We start from the raw sequence: 12,671 nt of genomic DNA on the forward strand, positions 1-12,671 counted from the left end.
AACACTGAAACAGCCAAAGACATTCTATAAATTAATGGTTATGTTCCAGTAAAATGTTATTTACAAATAGAGATGTCAAGCAGCTTTGAGTCTTGCACTGTAGATCCTAACTTAGCCTGTGAAACCTCACCAACAAAATTATTCATAACCTATATTTCTTTATTTTGAACCTGAAAATGTCTCCTGATGCTTCCTAAAATGTTTGTTTCTTTTTCTTTCCTACTACTTTGGATAGGACTTCAAGCATCTATAAATTGCCATGGATCTAATTATTAGTCATCTCCATACACGTATTATCCATCCTCACTCATCTCTAGTTCAGAAATGCCATCTTGGCAGGGCCTTTCTTGCTCTGTATTACTATTATTGTTGTTGTTGTTATTCCCACCAGAAAACTACTGAGCTCTGATTTATGGTGATGTGGGGAATTGAACCTGGGACTTTGGAGGCTCAGACGTGAAAGTCTTCTGGCATATTCCCTGTCAGATTCTAGCTTATTCTTAACATTTATTTCCTTTGACATATTCCAAAATGTCCCTCTCCAGTCTTCCCTATACATGTTTATCTCTCTACATTAAGTAAAAGGATCTTTTGCACCCATCCCTTCTTTAGAACTGGTAGACTCTGTTCTTCAGTTGGTACTTTTTATTTATTTATTTTTTCAATAGACAATAATTCTAACCTAACCCAAATTTCCTGAAAGACAACCCAATAAGAAGTTGGTAAAAAATTATCACTTGTTACTGGGCCAAACACTGGTGCCATAAAATAAGTACATTCCCTTGCAATATTACAGATGTGGAAAGTATAGTTGAAATTGATACTATAACCAGCTCATGACCATGTAGCAAAGGTTCAAAGAGTTGGCCCCACTTATAAAGATGACTATGCCTATCTGGTATAAGTAAATTCAGCACCATGTCACCAATACAACAGTATAAGAGACATTTTTCCTGAACTTTTGGTTTTCAAAGTATTTTCTGTACAGTCCGATGGAACAGTTGATTGTATTTATTTTATAGGAAAGGGAATCAAACCCCATAGTGGCTAAAATGCTTATCTGAAGTACCAGGTCTCAATGTCCTTCTCTCTGAGTCCATATTTAAAATTTTTTTTATATTTACTTATTTTCCCTTTTGTTGCCCTTTTTTCATTTTCACTCTCTTTCTTTTTTTAATTTATAAAAAGGAAACATTGACAAAACCATAGAATAAGAGGGGTACAACTTCGCACAATTCCCACCACCAGAACTCCATATCCCATCCCCTCCCCTGATAGCTTTCCTACTCTTTAACCCTCTGGGAGTATGAACCCAAGGTCATGGTGGGATGCAGAAGGTAGAAGGTCTAGCTTCTGTAAATGCTTCCCCGCTGAACATGGGCGTTAACAGATCAATCCATATTCCCAGCCTGCCTCTCTCTTTCCCTAGTAGGGTGGGGCTCTAGGGATGCAGAGCTCCAGGACACATAGGTGGGGTTGTCTGTCCAGGGAAGTCTGGTCCGCATGATGCTGCAACTTGGTGGCTGAAAAGAGAGTCAACATACAAAGCCAAACAAATTGTTGAACAATCATGAACCTAAAGGATGGAATAGTGCAGATGAAGAGTTGGGGGGTACTCCATTTTGTAGATAGCTAGAAGTCAGAAAGATAAAGATGAGTATGGGATGATCCCATTCATAAACAGAAGCTGAGAAAGAAAAACAGAAAGGGAAACTAAAAGCAGGATTTGACTGAATTTGGAATAGGGCACCAAAGTAAAAACCCTGGGGTGAGGGTGAGGGTGGTCGCTTGGCTTCCTGGGGCAATGGGGTCGGGTGGGGGATGGGACGGGACACAGTCTTTTGGTGGTGGGAATGGTGTTTATGTACACTCCTATTAATTTGTAGTCATATAAATCACTAATTAATATGAGAGGGGAAAATTGATTATATGTCTCAAACTTTTTAAAGCCCTTGTTTTTTATTGTTGTTGTAGTTATTATTGTTGTTGTTACTGATGTCATCATTGTTAGTTAAGATAGAGAGAAATTAAGAGAGGAGGTGAAGACAAAGAGGGGGAGAGAAGGATAGACACCTGCAGACCTGCTTTACTGCCTGTGAGGCGTCTCCCCTGCAGGTGGGGAGCCGGGGGCTTGAACCAGGATCCTTATGCCGGTCCTTTGCTTCGTGCCCACGTGTGCTTAACTCACTGAGCTACCGCCCGACTCCCCATATTCCTTCTTCTATGAAAAGTTTATCCCCTCTTTTTATCTAACTTCATACCTATTAAAAGGAACTAGATTATCATCTCCAAGAATTTTTTCCTGGCAGTTACCTTCACCGTTCGATTTAGATGTCTTCCATTGTATTATGTAATACATAGTTCTATTTCTACTGTACCTTAGTGGTGATTTATTAACTTCTAAGGTAATCACAAGCAGTATCTTTGCTTCATTTAATGTTGTACTTAGTAAATATTTGTTGAGGTAGAACCAAGTCAGTGCTCTAGAGATTCAGCATTCTGTGACACTGCTCATTCTTGATTAACAGCTGAAGGAAAAAATAACCTGTCAGCCTTTTAGAGACAAACTCAAATAAAAGAGGCCATAGGAATCTGTAGTCCGGAAATGTTAGAAACCCAAGTCCATGGGATTTCAGTCTAGATAGAAAAGAAAACAGCATGAGCTGTGGTGAAGAACATTAAATTCTGGATTCAGGTTTGTTGGGTTTGAATCTTAATTTCATCATTTTCCAGCTGTGTAATCTTTGGCAAGTAGCTTTTCTGTGTTTTAGTTTATAATCTGGCAAATGTGTATAATGAGAGACATATCTGTATTGTTTATCTATTGCTGTGCAACAAATTACCCAAAAACTTAATACCCCAAGACAAAACAAAGCTAAAGTTTTATTATATCACAGTTTCTATAGGTCAGGCATTTGGGAGGGGGGTGGTGGTTAAATTGAGCACTTCTGGCCCAGAGTCTCTTACAAGGCCTCAGTTGAAATGTAGAGTATGATTGAAATCATTGGAAGCTTTGACTGATGTTGGCAGATATATATCTACTTCAAAAAGGACTCCTTTATACTACCAGTGGTGGGAAACCTTAAGTCTTGACATAATGAATTCTCTCCTATGACACCATAGCCAATTTTCTGTATAGCAAGCAAGAGAAGAATAGCTCGAAGGAAGATCAAATTACCTTTATGATCTATTCTCATTAGCCATACACTGTGACTTCTGCCACATTCTATCAATATATGTTAGAAGAAAATTACTAAATGTAGATAGTATTTAAGAGGAAAATTAGGTTACACTTTGCAAAGGGCACAAGGTCAAAGAATTTGGGGACATATAAACCATCATACTATTTTAGAGGCCTGAATGAGCATTACAGGAGTTAATAACTGAGAAGCACGTAGGACAGGTTTCAAGCAGCATGTGGTTTTAATTACTTTCTACATGGGTAAAAAGAACCTATTAGCCTAATCAGTCTTCAGCATTTGACTTGAAAAATTTCTCTGAAAAATACGGCAAAGATATTAAAAATTTTAGTGTCACAACTCATTAAAATTTAGTGTCATAACTTATTAAAGTTTAAGTGCCATAACTCATTAAAGTTATAAGTATAGTTTTTATTTTAAAAAAAATATTTATTTATTTGTTTATTCCCTTTGTTGCCCTTGTTTTATTACTGTAGTTATTATTGTTGTTATTGAGGTCATTGTTGTTGGGTAGGACAGAGAGAAGTGGAGAAAGGAGGGGAAGACAGAGAGGGGGAAAGAAAGACAGACACCTGCAGACCTGCTTCACCACTTGTGTTCGGGGGCTTGAACCAGTCCTTACGCTTTGCGTCACGTGCGCTTAACCCCATTAAAAAGCTATTGCCATCAGGATTATCACTGGGGCTCCGTGCCTGTACGATGAGTGCTCTGTTCCTGACAGCCATTTTTTCCCATTTTTATTCTGTTATTTGACAGAATGGAGAGAAATTGAAAGGGGAGAGGATGATAGAGAGAAAGAAAGAGAGACACATGCAACACTGCTTTACCACTTGTGATACTTCCCCTCTATAGGTAGGGACCAGGGGCTTAGACCCAGGTCCTTGTGCATGAGTGCTCAATTAGGTGCATCACTGTCCAGACTGTTTGTTTAGTTCTTACTATGGAAGATTGGTCATGTCTTGTGTATTTAAAGAAACTATGAAACAGTATGTGCAGGATGATTTGGCATTTTTGTAAATATATATATATATATATATATATATATATATATATATATATATATATGGAATTCTGGAAGGAAAGAAGTGAATAATTCCTTAATAGTTGTTCTCTTTGGAAACCTGTTAAGTTAAAAATATTTTCCTTGTGTTTTCATTATTTGAATTGTTTTGTAGAGTACATAAGTTTATGGAAATAATAGAGGAAGGCCAGCAAAATAGTTCATCTGGATAATTCATCTCATTGTCATGCTTGTGACCCAGGTTTGAGCTCTACCAATTGGAGAAAGCTTCAGTGCTATGATAATCTTTCCCTCTCTGTCTCTTCTACCTGAAAAGGCTTCTGGAAACAGTGTAGCTCTAGTGACAACAAAAGAAAACGGTGGGGGGAGGGGCCAGAGGGAAGGTAGAGGTATTTTGAAAAAAAAAAAACAACAACACAAGTGCAAAGAATGAATGGCATAAAAGGTTAGGATCTATTGAGTTAAGACATTGCTGCTCTGTGTGGACTATTTTGTCCCCTGTGAAATATCTGATAGATACAGAGCCCTCTGACTCTTCTAAGTAGTTGTGGAAATTTTCATGAACTGGGATCAAATGAAAGTGTGAATGTGCTTGAGGAGACACAGATGCAAGAGGGTGAGGGGTGCTTGATAACTGTGGGAAAAGGGGACAATGGGAAAGCTGGGGGAAAGGAGGATATTTATATGGCAGAGGAAAGAGACAGGTATTGAGAAGCAGAGAAGTTGGGTATTCACAACAAAACATGGTTCCTAACTGCCTTGAAAAGTTTGCATACAAAGGAATAGTGAATCTGTAATGGGTACCATGATTTCATGTATATTCTTTATAATTATGATTGCATATTGGGTTAAAGCTAACTTCAGGGAGTCGGGTGGTAGCGCACGTGGTGCGAAGTTCAAGGACTGGCATAAGGATCCTGGTAGGAGCCCCCAGCTCCCCACCTGTAGGGGAGTTGCTTCACAAGTGATGAAGCAGGTCTGCAGGTGTCTGTCTTTCTCTCCCCCTCTCTGTCTTCCCCTCCTTTCTCCATTTCTCTCTGTCCTAGCCAACAACAACTACAACAATAAAACAAGGGCAACAAAAGGGAATAAATAAATACTAAAAAAAAATCGTAAAAAAAAAGTTAACTTTATTCTCCCATTTTTATTAAGTAGGTTCTAGCTAGAAGAAGAAGCTATGATCCCAGCATAGGTTCAATAATTTGGAAAACATACAATATTTTTAAATAATATTTTTCATAAATTATAAATACATCTACTGGCATCCTGCTGAATAATTTCTTATTCAGGGGCCAAGGAGGTGAGTTAGTAAGTAGAGCACCTGCCTTCTATGGTTGAGGACCTGGATTCAATCTCTGTACCACACAAAGTGAGACTTACATTAGTGAAACTGAATGAATGATCAAGGGGTGTTTGGTGCCTCACTGTCTCCTCTTTCTTCTCCTCTTCCTCTTGCTCCTCTTCACCTATCTTTTCCTCCTGCTTCTCCTTCTCCTCTCTCTCTCTAAATGTAAGATAAAAATTATCTTAGGGAGATAGCTCAGCATTAGGGTATATACACATGGCTTAGGTTTGATTCCCCATACGGCATGAAATATTCTTATTTAAATAATATGTATATATATATATATTATTTAAATAAGAATATATATATATATACACACATATCAGCCTCCAGTGCCAGGAGTGTGCATGCCCTCCCACAATAAACACTGCCTAAAAATTATTTTCAAAAGATTTAATGCATGTTATTTCTTTCTCATTTGTCAATGTGTTCTTTGTTCCTTTACCATTTATTATATGCAACTTTGCTATTGGTGAATTCTTTCAATTTCTGTATAGCTTAAAAATCTTTATGTAGTTTTTGGTTTTTGAAAAATTGTCTTTTGTTTGGATATAGGATTCTAAATTGACAGTATTTCTTCTTTAAGTACTATATAGATTTGTTTCCCTTTCTTTTGACTTACATTGTATTTTTTTAATATTTATTTAATTTATTTATTCCCTTTTGTTGCCTTTGTTGTTTTATTGTTGTAGTTATTATTGTTGTTGTCGTTGTTGGATAGGACAGAGAGAAATGGAGAGAGGAGGGGAAGACAGAGAGGAGGAGAGAAAGATAGACACCTGCAGACCTGCTTCACCACCTGTGAAGCGACTCCCCTGCAGGTGGGGAGCCGGGGTTCGAACCGGGATCCTTATGCCGGTCCTTGTGCTTTGCGCCACCTGCGCTTAACCCACTGCGCTACAGCCCGACTCCCTCTTACATTGTATTTTATGAGAAGCATGATATCCTTCTTTTTGCATCTTTAACTTGTCTTCATAATCTAGCTTCCATGGCTTTATTGAACTCTATCTTTTTGAATTATCTATACTGTTAGGTTCAACCTTGATTCTTCTTCCCTCTTTTGTAACCTACAGTCTCTCTAAACTGAAAACTGGGCCATCTAAAGGTATAACTTCATTTGTTTTTTATTCTTTCAAGAGATACTGTTCTATGTTTCCTGCTGTTCCATGAAAACCTTTATTTTATTACTGCTTTTCCAGTTGTTTAAAGTGGGAGGATATATCTTTCCCTTACTACTCCATTTGGGCTGAAACCAAAAGTTCTGAAATACTGAAATATAAAACTAACTTCTGATTATGAATCTATTTTCTCGTAATAGGTTCATATATTCCATTACCTTAGAGTTATGAGTTTATTTAAAAATATCTTATACATAGAGTCTAACATTATTTCTTTTTTTTAATTTCAGGAGACATTCAAATTGGATGTTTAAATATTTGAAAGTCAGTGATGGATCAGAAGTTGCAGAATGCAGTGAAACTCTCTAAAACAATTTGCTTCATATAACAGATGGAAAAACATATAGCACAAATAGGAAGTTATATTTATTTGATTCTTAATTACACCTGAATGAAAGGAACTAACACTTTATTTCTCAGAGGACATCCCATATCTGAGAACATTTAAATAAAATATTGACATGGTCACTAGGGAGAAGTAGACTAATAGCTAAAACCTATGTATTAGTCAGGATGACTTCTGAAGAAATGACAACTTCTGTTCTCATACCTGTGTTTCAGAGAAAAATAGAATCTGCTCAGTCAACTTTAGATGAAAATAGTGAAAGGGCGTCAGAGGCAAGTGCTACAAAGGCACATATTGTCAGACAGAGTGGCCAGGCTTCTCAGATCATCTCACAACTGGACAAGCTTGAAGAAGAGTCTTGTGGAAGCAACTTGCCTAAGATACTTTCAGTGACAGGGGAGAAAATAATGAGTGGTGAGAACAGTAATGAAAAGTTCTGGGAGAAAAGCATGCCAGATTCTGTGAAAAATCTTAACATCAACTGCAACAATATACTGACAAACCATCATTGTGCCCATTCTCAGAGTCAATATTATGAAACATGCGATTCTGTGGTAGAGGAAGATCTCTGTTCGGAAACTGGAATCTCTTCTTCACGAGAAAGAAAAGTGTTTCCTGGAATTCAACTGGAAATAGATGGGCCTTCCATGGACATTAATCCCTTTGGAAATCAGTCAACAGTCATAGAGACTAACAGGACACACCCTGACAACAATATGGCGATATTTCGCTTTCACTATGAAGTTGACAGAAGAGTGGCAGATACTTTCTGTACCCTTTCGGATAACTTAATTTTGGATGATTGTGGAAACTGTGTACCGCTGCCTGGTGTTGGGAAGGAGCAAAAGAAAGAATACGTGGCATATACTTGTGAACTGAGGGAATTGGCAGGTAACTGTGATAATGAGAATGGGCAGCTGCAATGTGATCATTGTGACACTTTGACTGACAAATACTTGTGCTTCAAAGGTTCTTGCAGGAAGGCCAGCGTGGTAAATTCAGGTGACAGCTTTTGCAGGGAGGATTTCACTGACATTCCACCTGCAGAGACCTTTCTGAGCCATTTTGAGGACTTCCCTGATAACTGTGAGGATGTAGAAGGAGATTTTTTCAAAAACAAAAAGGAACGCTCCACTTTACTAGTGAGAAGATTTTGTAAAAATGACAGGGAAGTTAAGAAATCTGTGTACACTGGGACAAGGGCCATTGTGAGAACTCTGCCATCTGGTCACATTGGACTGAAAGCTTGGAGTTATATTGATCAAAAAAGAACTGTTCTCTTGTCTTCTGAGGGCAAAATGGTGGATCATCTATCAACAGCCATAATTAGGCAAGATAGGAGCCAGTGTCTTTCGGAAGTGCGGTGGTATCCGGTAAGGCTTTAAGTTTATTTTGATTATTTCTTGAAACCTGATCCTTTAAGATCTAAATTTACATTGTCTTGATTCATGAAAAATTTTAAGTCTTATCAAACTACAACTTATTCCCTTAAGTTCTATTGAATTATGATTCTTAGGGGAATCCTTTGTAGTTACTGGAAGTTAGCAGGTCTAACAGATGCTTCAGTTGAAAGCCTATGCTTAGAGACTGGAATCCCAACACTGGAAAGAAAGATGTTTTGTAGAATTCATCTGGAAATAGATGGACCTCTCATAGTTGTCAGTCCTTAGATTGAGTTAACCCCACAACAGTACAACTAAGCAATTAAATACACATACCTATGTCATCAGTAGTGGAGGACTAAGGAGGTTCACTGGTTACTATATATATGATTATAAGACTGAGGTTTCAGGTACTATGAAAATTGCTCTTTTGGTGACTGAGTACCCAGTTATGTGCTTTGGAGATATGTGCTTATGTTTTAACATTCTTTTCTTTTGAAAAAATATTTTACATATTTATTTTTAATAAAAATGAGATATACACACACACACACAGATACTGAGAGAGTTTGAGTCCCTGCTCTCCACCTGTAGGGGTCTGCTTCATGAATGGTGAAGCATGTCTGCAGGTTCCTTTCTCACCCTCTCTCCATCTCCCCCACCCCTCTCAATTCCTCTCTAAAAAGATTACCAGAAGCAGTGGATTTGTAGTGCTAGTACTGAGCCCCAACAACTGGAGGCAGAAAGAGAGAGAGAGAGAGACGCCAACTCAGCTCTGGATTATGGTGGTGCTAGAGATTGCATCTGGGACATCAGAGTCTCAGGAATGAAAATCTTTTGCATAACCATTATGCTGTCTCTCCAGCCCCTAATATCCCTTTCTAACCGGGCTAGCTTTGCGGCGGTAGACAGAGACAGAGACTTGGGGACACACGGCTGAGTTGAGAAGCTGCAGTTTAATCTTTATTCACGAGCGGGCAAATCACCACACCATGCACTTCCCCATCATTCTCCTTCAGTGGCTGCTGCTGGGACTCTGGCCCTCCTTAGCATAGGGGGCGGGGAGAAAGAGGGGCGTGAAACTAGCAGGGGCCAAACCAAATCTCTCAGAGGTAGGGGGAAGGGGACCAAACCAACACGAAGAATACCAACAGACACTCCAACTCAGCTCTGGATTATGGTGGTGCTAGAGATTGCATCTGGGACATCAGAGCCTCAGGAATGAAAATCTTTTGCATAACCATTATGCTGTCTCTCTAGCCCCTAATATCCCTTTCTAACATCATATACCCAGTCAAGGAAACTAGCCCTTTTATTTAAATATAATTAGTATATTTTCACATTCATCATCATCACACATGGTAACTAGAATATATGGAACATTTTAAACTCTGTTCACTTCAGCATCTGTTGAGTGAGTATAACCCTATCACTGATGCTCATATATGTCAGAATTGGCCTTGTTAGTTTTGGTGATTCTAACTCCATCTACCTCTTAGATTCACAATATCCAGATACTATCTCAGACCTGCTGAAGCAGAGTTACTAGAGTAGGGTACTGCATGCTTATTTTGTCTAAGTTGTGGTTCTATGGAGTTGAAAACTACTCACCGGTAGTTTACACTGAGCTTTTTGCTTCTTGCTCAGGAAATTTTGGAAATGCTTGCCCTGCCTTAGAAAACCTAGCACTGCCTGGGCTTTCAGAAATATCAGGACTATCTGAAGGGTGGCAGACTGCTGCCCTTCTTTCCAAACATTCAACCAGCTGTTCACCCCAGCAAGTGTCAGTAAATTTACTTTTGCAGTTTCAACTGATTTTCTCATGAAACTTGAGTCATAGACAAAATGATTCTTCAGTCCTTGTGACTGAGTTGTATCCACAGAGAAAAAGCTCCTGTCCTGCTTGCAGCATTGTGATGACTTGCTCAGCCCCCACCCCTCTCATGAAACATCTGCTGATAGTTACTCACTTAAAAATGCAATTATTGCTAAATTCATGTACACTGCAAGTACACATGTAAACATTAAGCATACAGTAGACATTTAAACAGAGTAAAGGGAAGAAGATTGCTTGCTGTGAGTCTTGTTACTAATCCTTAAAATCAAGCAAGGAACTGGTCTCTCTTACAGGAGATTTCTTAGTAGGAGTAGCCTGCCATGGTAGGAATGAATCAGTATTTTCTGAAGTCTGATATTGTTTCTGCATCACTTTTTTTTTTATACTATAGAGACTGAAGGAAGATCTTCTGAAAAGTTATGTAAATTATAGCCACTTTCCTGCAGCTCTTATAAATGGCTTCCTTCACTTAACTGATTCTTTCACATAAACAATATAAACCCTTATGCAATGTTTCTGTTGCTATTTTCTGATTATTTCATGTGTGTCCATCCTAGTTCCCCTATCCAATTGTAAATTATTTTCTAGTGGTGATTTAATAATGATTGACAAGATTGTGGGAAAAGAGGAGGTACAGTTCCATACAATTTCCAACACCAGAGTTCCATATTCCATCCCCTCCATTGGAAAGTTCCTACTCTTTATCTCTCTGGGAGTTTGGACCAAAGATCTTTATGGGGTGCAGAAGGTGGGAGATTTGGCTTCTGTAATTACTTTTCTGCTGAACATGAGTGTTGGCAAGTTGATTCATACTCCCAGTCCGTTTCTATCTTTCCCTAGTAGGGTAGGGCTCTGGGGAGGTGGGATTCCAGGATACATTGGTGAGGTCATCTGCCCAGAGAAGTCAGGTTGGCATCATAGTAACATCTGGAACTTGGTGGCTGAAAAGCATTAAGATATAAGGCAGAGAACGTTGTTTAACAATTAAGAACCTAAAGGTAAGAATATAACAGAGGAAACTTGGGATCTTTGTGTTGGAAAAAGTTAGGATATCTATTTTCGGTATTTTTCCAAGGGGCCCATGACTACTAATTTTTGCCTGAGCCCAACAGCTAACAAGGAGGTGGACTGAAAGTATTGTCTGGGAAGGTAGTGTCAGGATTAGAAATAGGATGAGAAATCTGGATCAGGGCAGAGAGTAGCTCCTAAATATGGGAAAAGTATATAAATACTATCAACTATAAACCCCATCTATCTGAACTAGGGTCCGTGTCTATTAATATTTAGCACAGGAGCCTGTGTAATGTTTGCATCCCTATAGGTCTGAGCTCACATTCCATGGTCACAGCTGGGAACATTCTAGGCTGCATTAAGTTAAGGACTAGTCTTCCTTGAGTGGCAGAGTATATTGCCTCCCTTTAGAGAATGGGGCAGTTCCTACCATTGTTGTTCCACATTGAGGGCAAAGTCCTATAGTGACCCACAAGAGGATCCATGTTGCCGTTTCTGATGGAGATGACCAGTGACAGTGGAGAAAGGTATCTGTTAGAGGTCTAGGCCCATAATATCTATGTGGGAATCCCAGGATTCTCTGACTAGGGCCCCAGATGATGGAGTGGCCTGCTAGTGACCAAAAGGGTCATCATTACAGTGCGCTGGTCTCTTGCCCTTATCCAGCAGTTGTAGTCCTTTATCTGACATGGTTGGACTTAGAGCGATTGAAGGAAGTGAAATAGGAAGTAGGTGAGGAGGCCTAAGTAGACACTATTTGATTAAGTACTTTATGGTGTCTTTGTTAGGTCTTTGTGCTTGCTTACTGCACTCATTGAATTACTGTAGACTATTGTGCACTTTTACTTTAAGGTATATATTTTTCCCTGACTTATTAATATATGTGCACATGTGCCTTAACCCTTGATACCTGGTCTATATTTAGATTGTAAATTGTTTTAAGGGCAACAAATTTTCTACCTTTTTCTTACTTTCCACAATGAAGTATAATGCCAAATTTAAAGAAAATAGGATAATCACAATCATAGAAATAGCCTGTGGTGTCAATCAGCCTGACCCGATATTGTGACTTTGATATCACCACTTATGGCCATGTGAAGCCAGGCAAGATCTTTCTTTTTTCCTTAATATTTAATTAATTAATTAATTTGTTTATTTATTTGTTTATTTTTACCAGAACACTTCAGTTCTGGCTTATGGTGGTGCGGGGTTGAACCTGGGACATTGGAGTCTCAGGAATGAGAGTCTGTTTGCATAACCATTATGCTATCTACCCTCCGCCAGATATTTTATTTATTTACTCATTTATTGAATACAGAAATTGAGATGGAAGGGGGAGGTAGAGTGGGAG

The 12,671-nt window shown here is 38.7% G+C and overlaps 1 protein-coding gene across 2 annotated transcripts in view; it reads left to right on the forward strand.

Moving 5' to 3' along the window:
- Nucleotides 1-12,671, forward strand: part of PLCE1 (phospholipase C epsilon 1) — a 447,646-nt gene that overhangs the window by 38,252 nt on the left and 396,723 nt on the right. For both annotated transcript variants that reach the window (XM_060192220.1, XM_007535620.3), the window contains exon 2: nucleotides 6,975-8,463. In XM_060192220.1, coding sequence (XP_060048203.1) covers nucleotides 7,258-8,463 — 1,206 coding nt within the window. In that variant the 5' untranslated portion in view covers nucleotides 6,975-7,257. The remainder of the gene's footprint in view (nucleotides 1-6,974; nucleotides 8,464-12,671) is intronic.

This window comes from Erinaceus europaeus, chromosome 1 (genome assembly GCF_950295315.1).
Source record: "Erinaceus europaeus chromosome 1, mEriEur2.1, whole genome shotgun sequence".
Classification (NCBI taxonomy): domain Eukaryota; kingdom Metazoa; phylum Chordata; class Mammalia; order Eulipotyphla; family Erinaceidae; genus Erinaceus; species Erinaceus europaeus.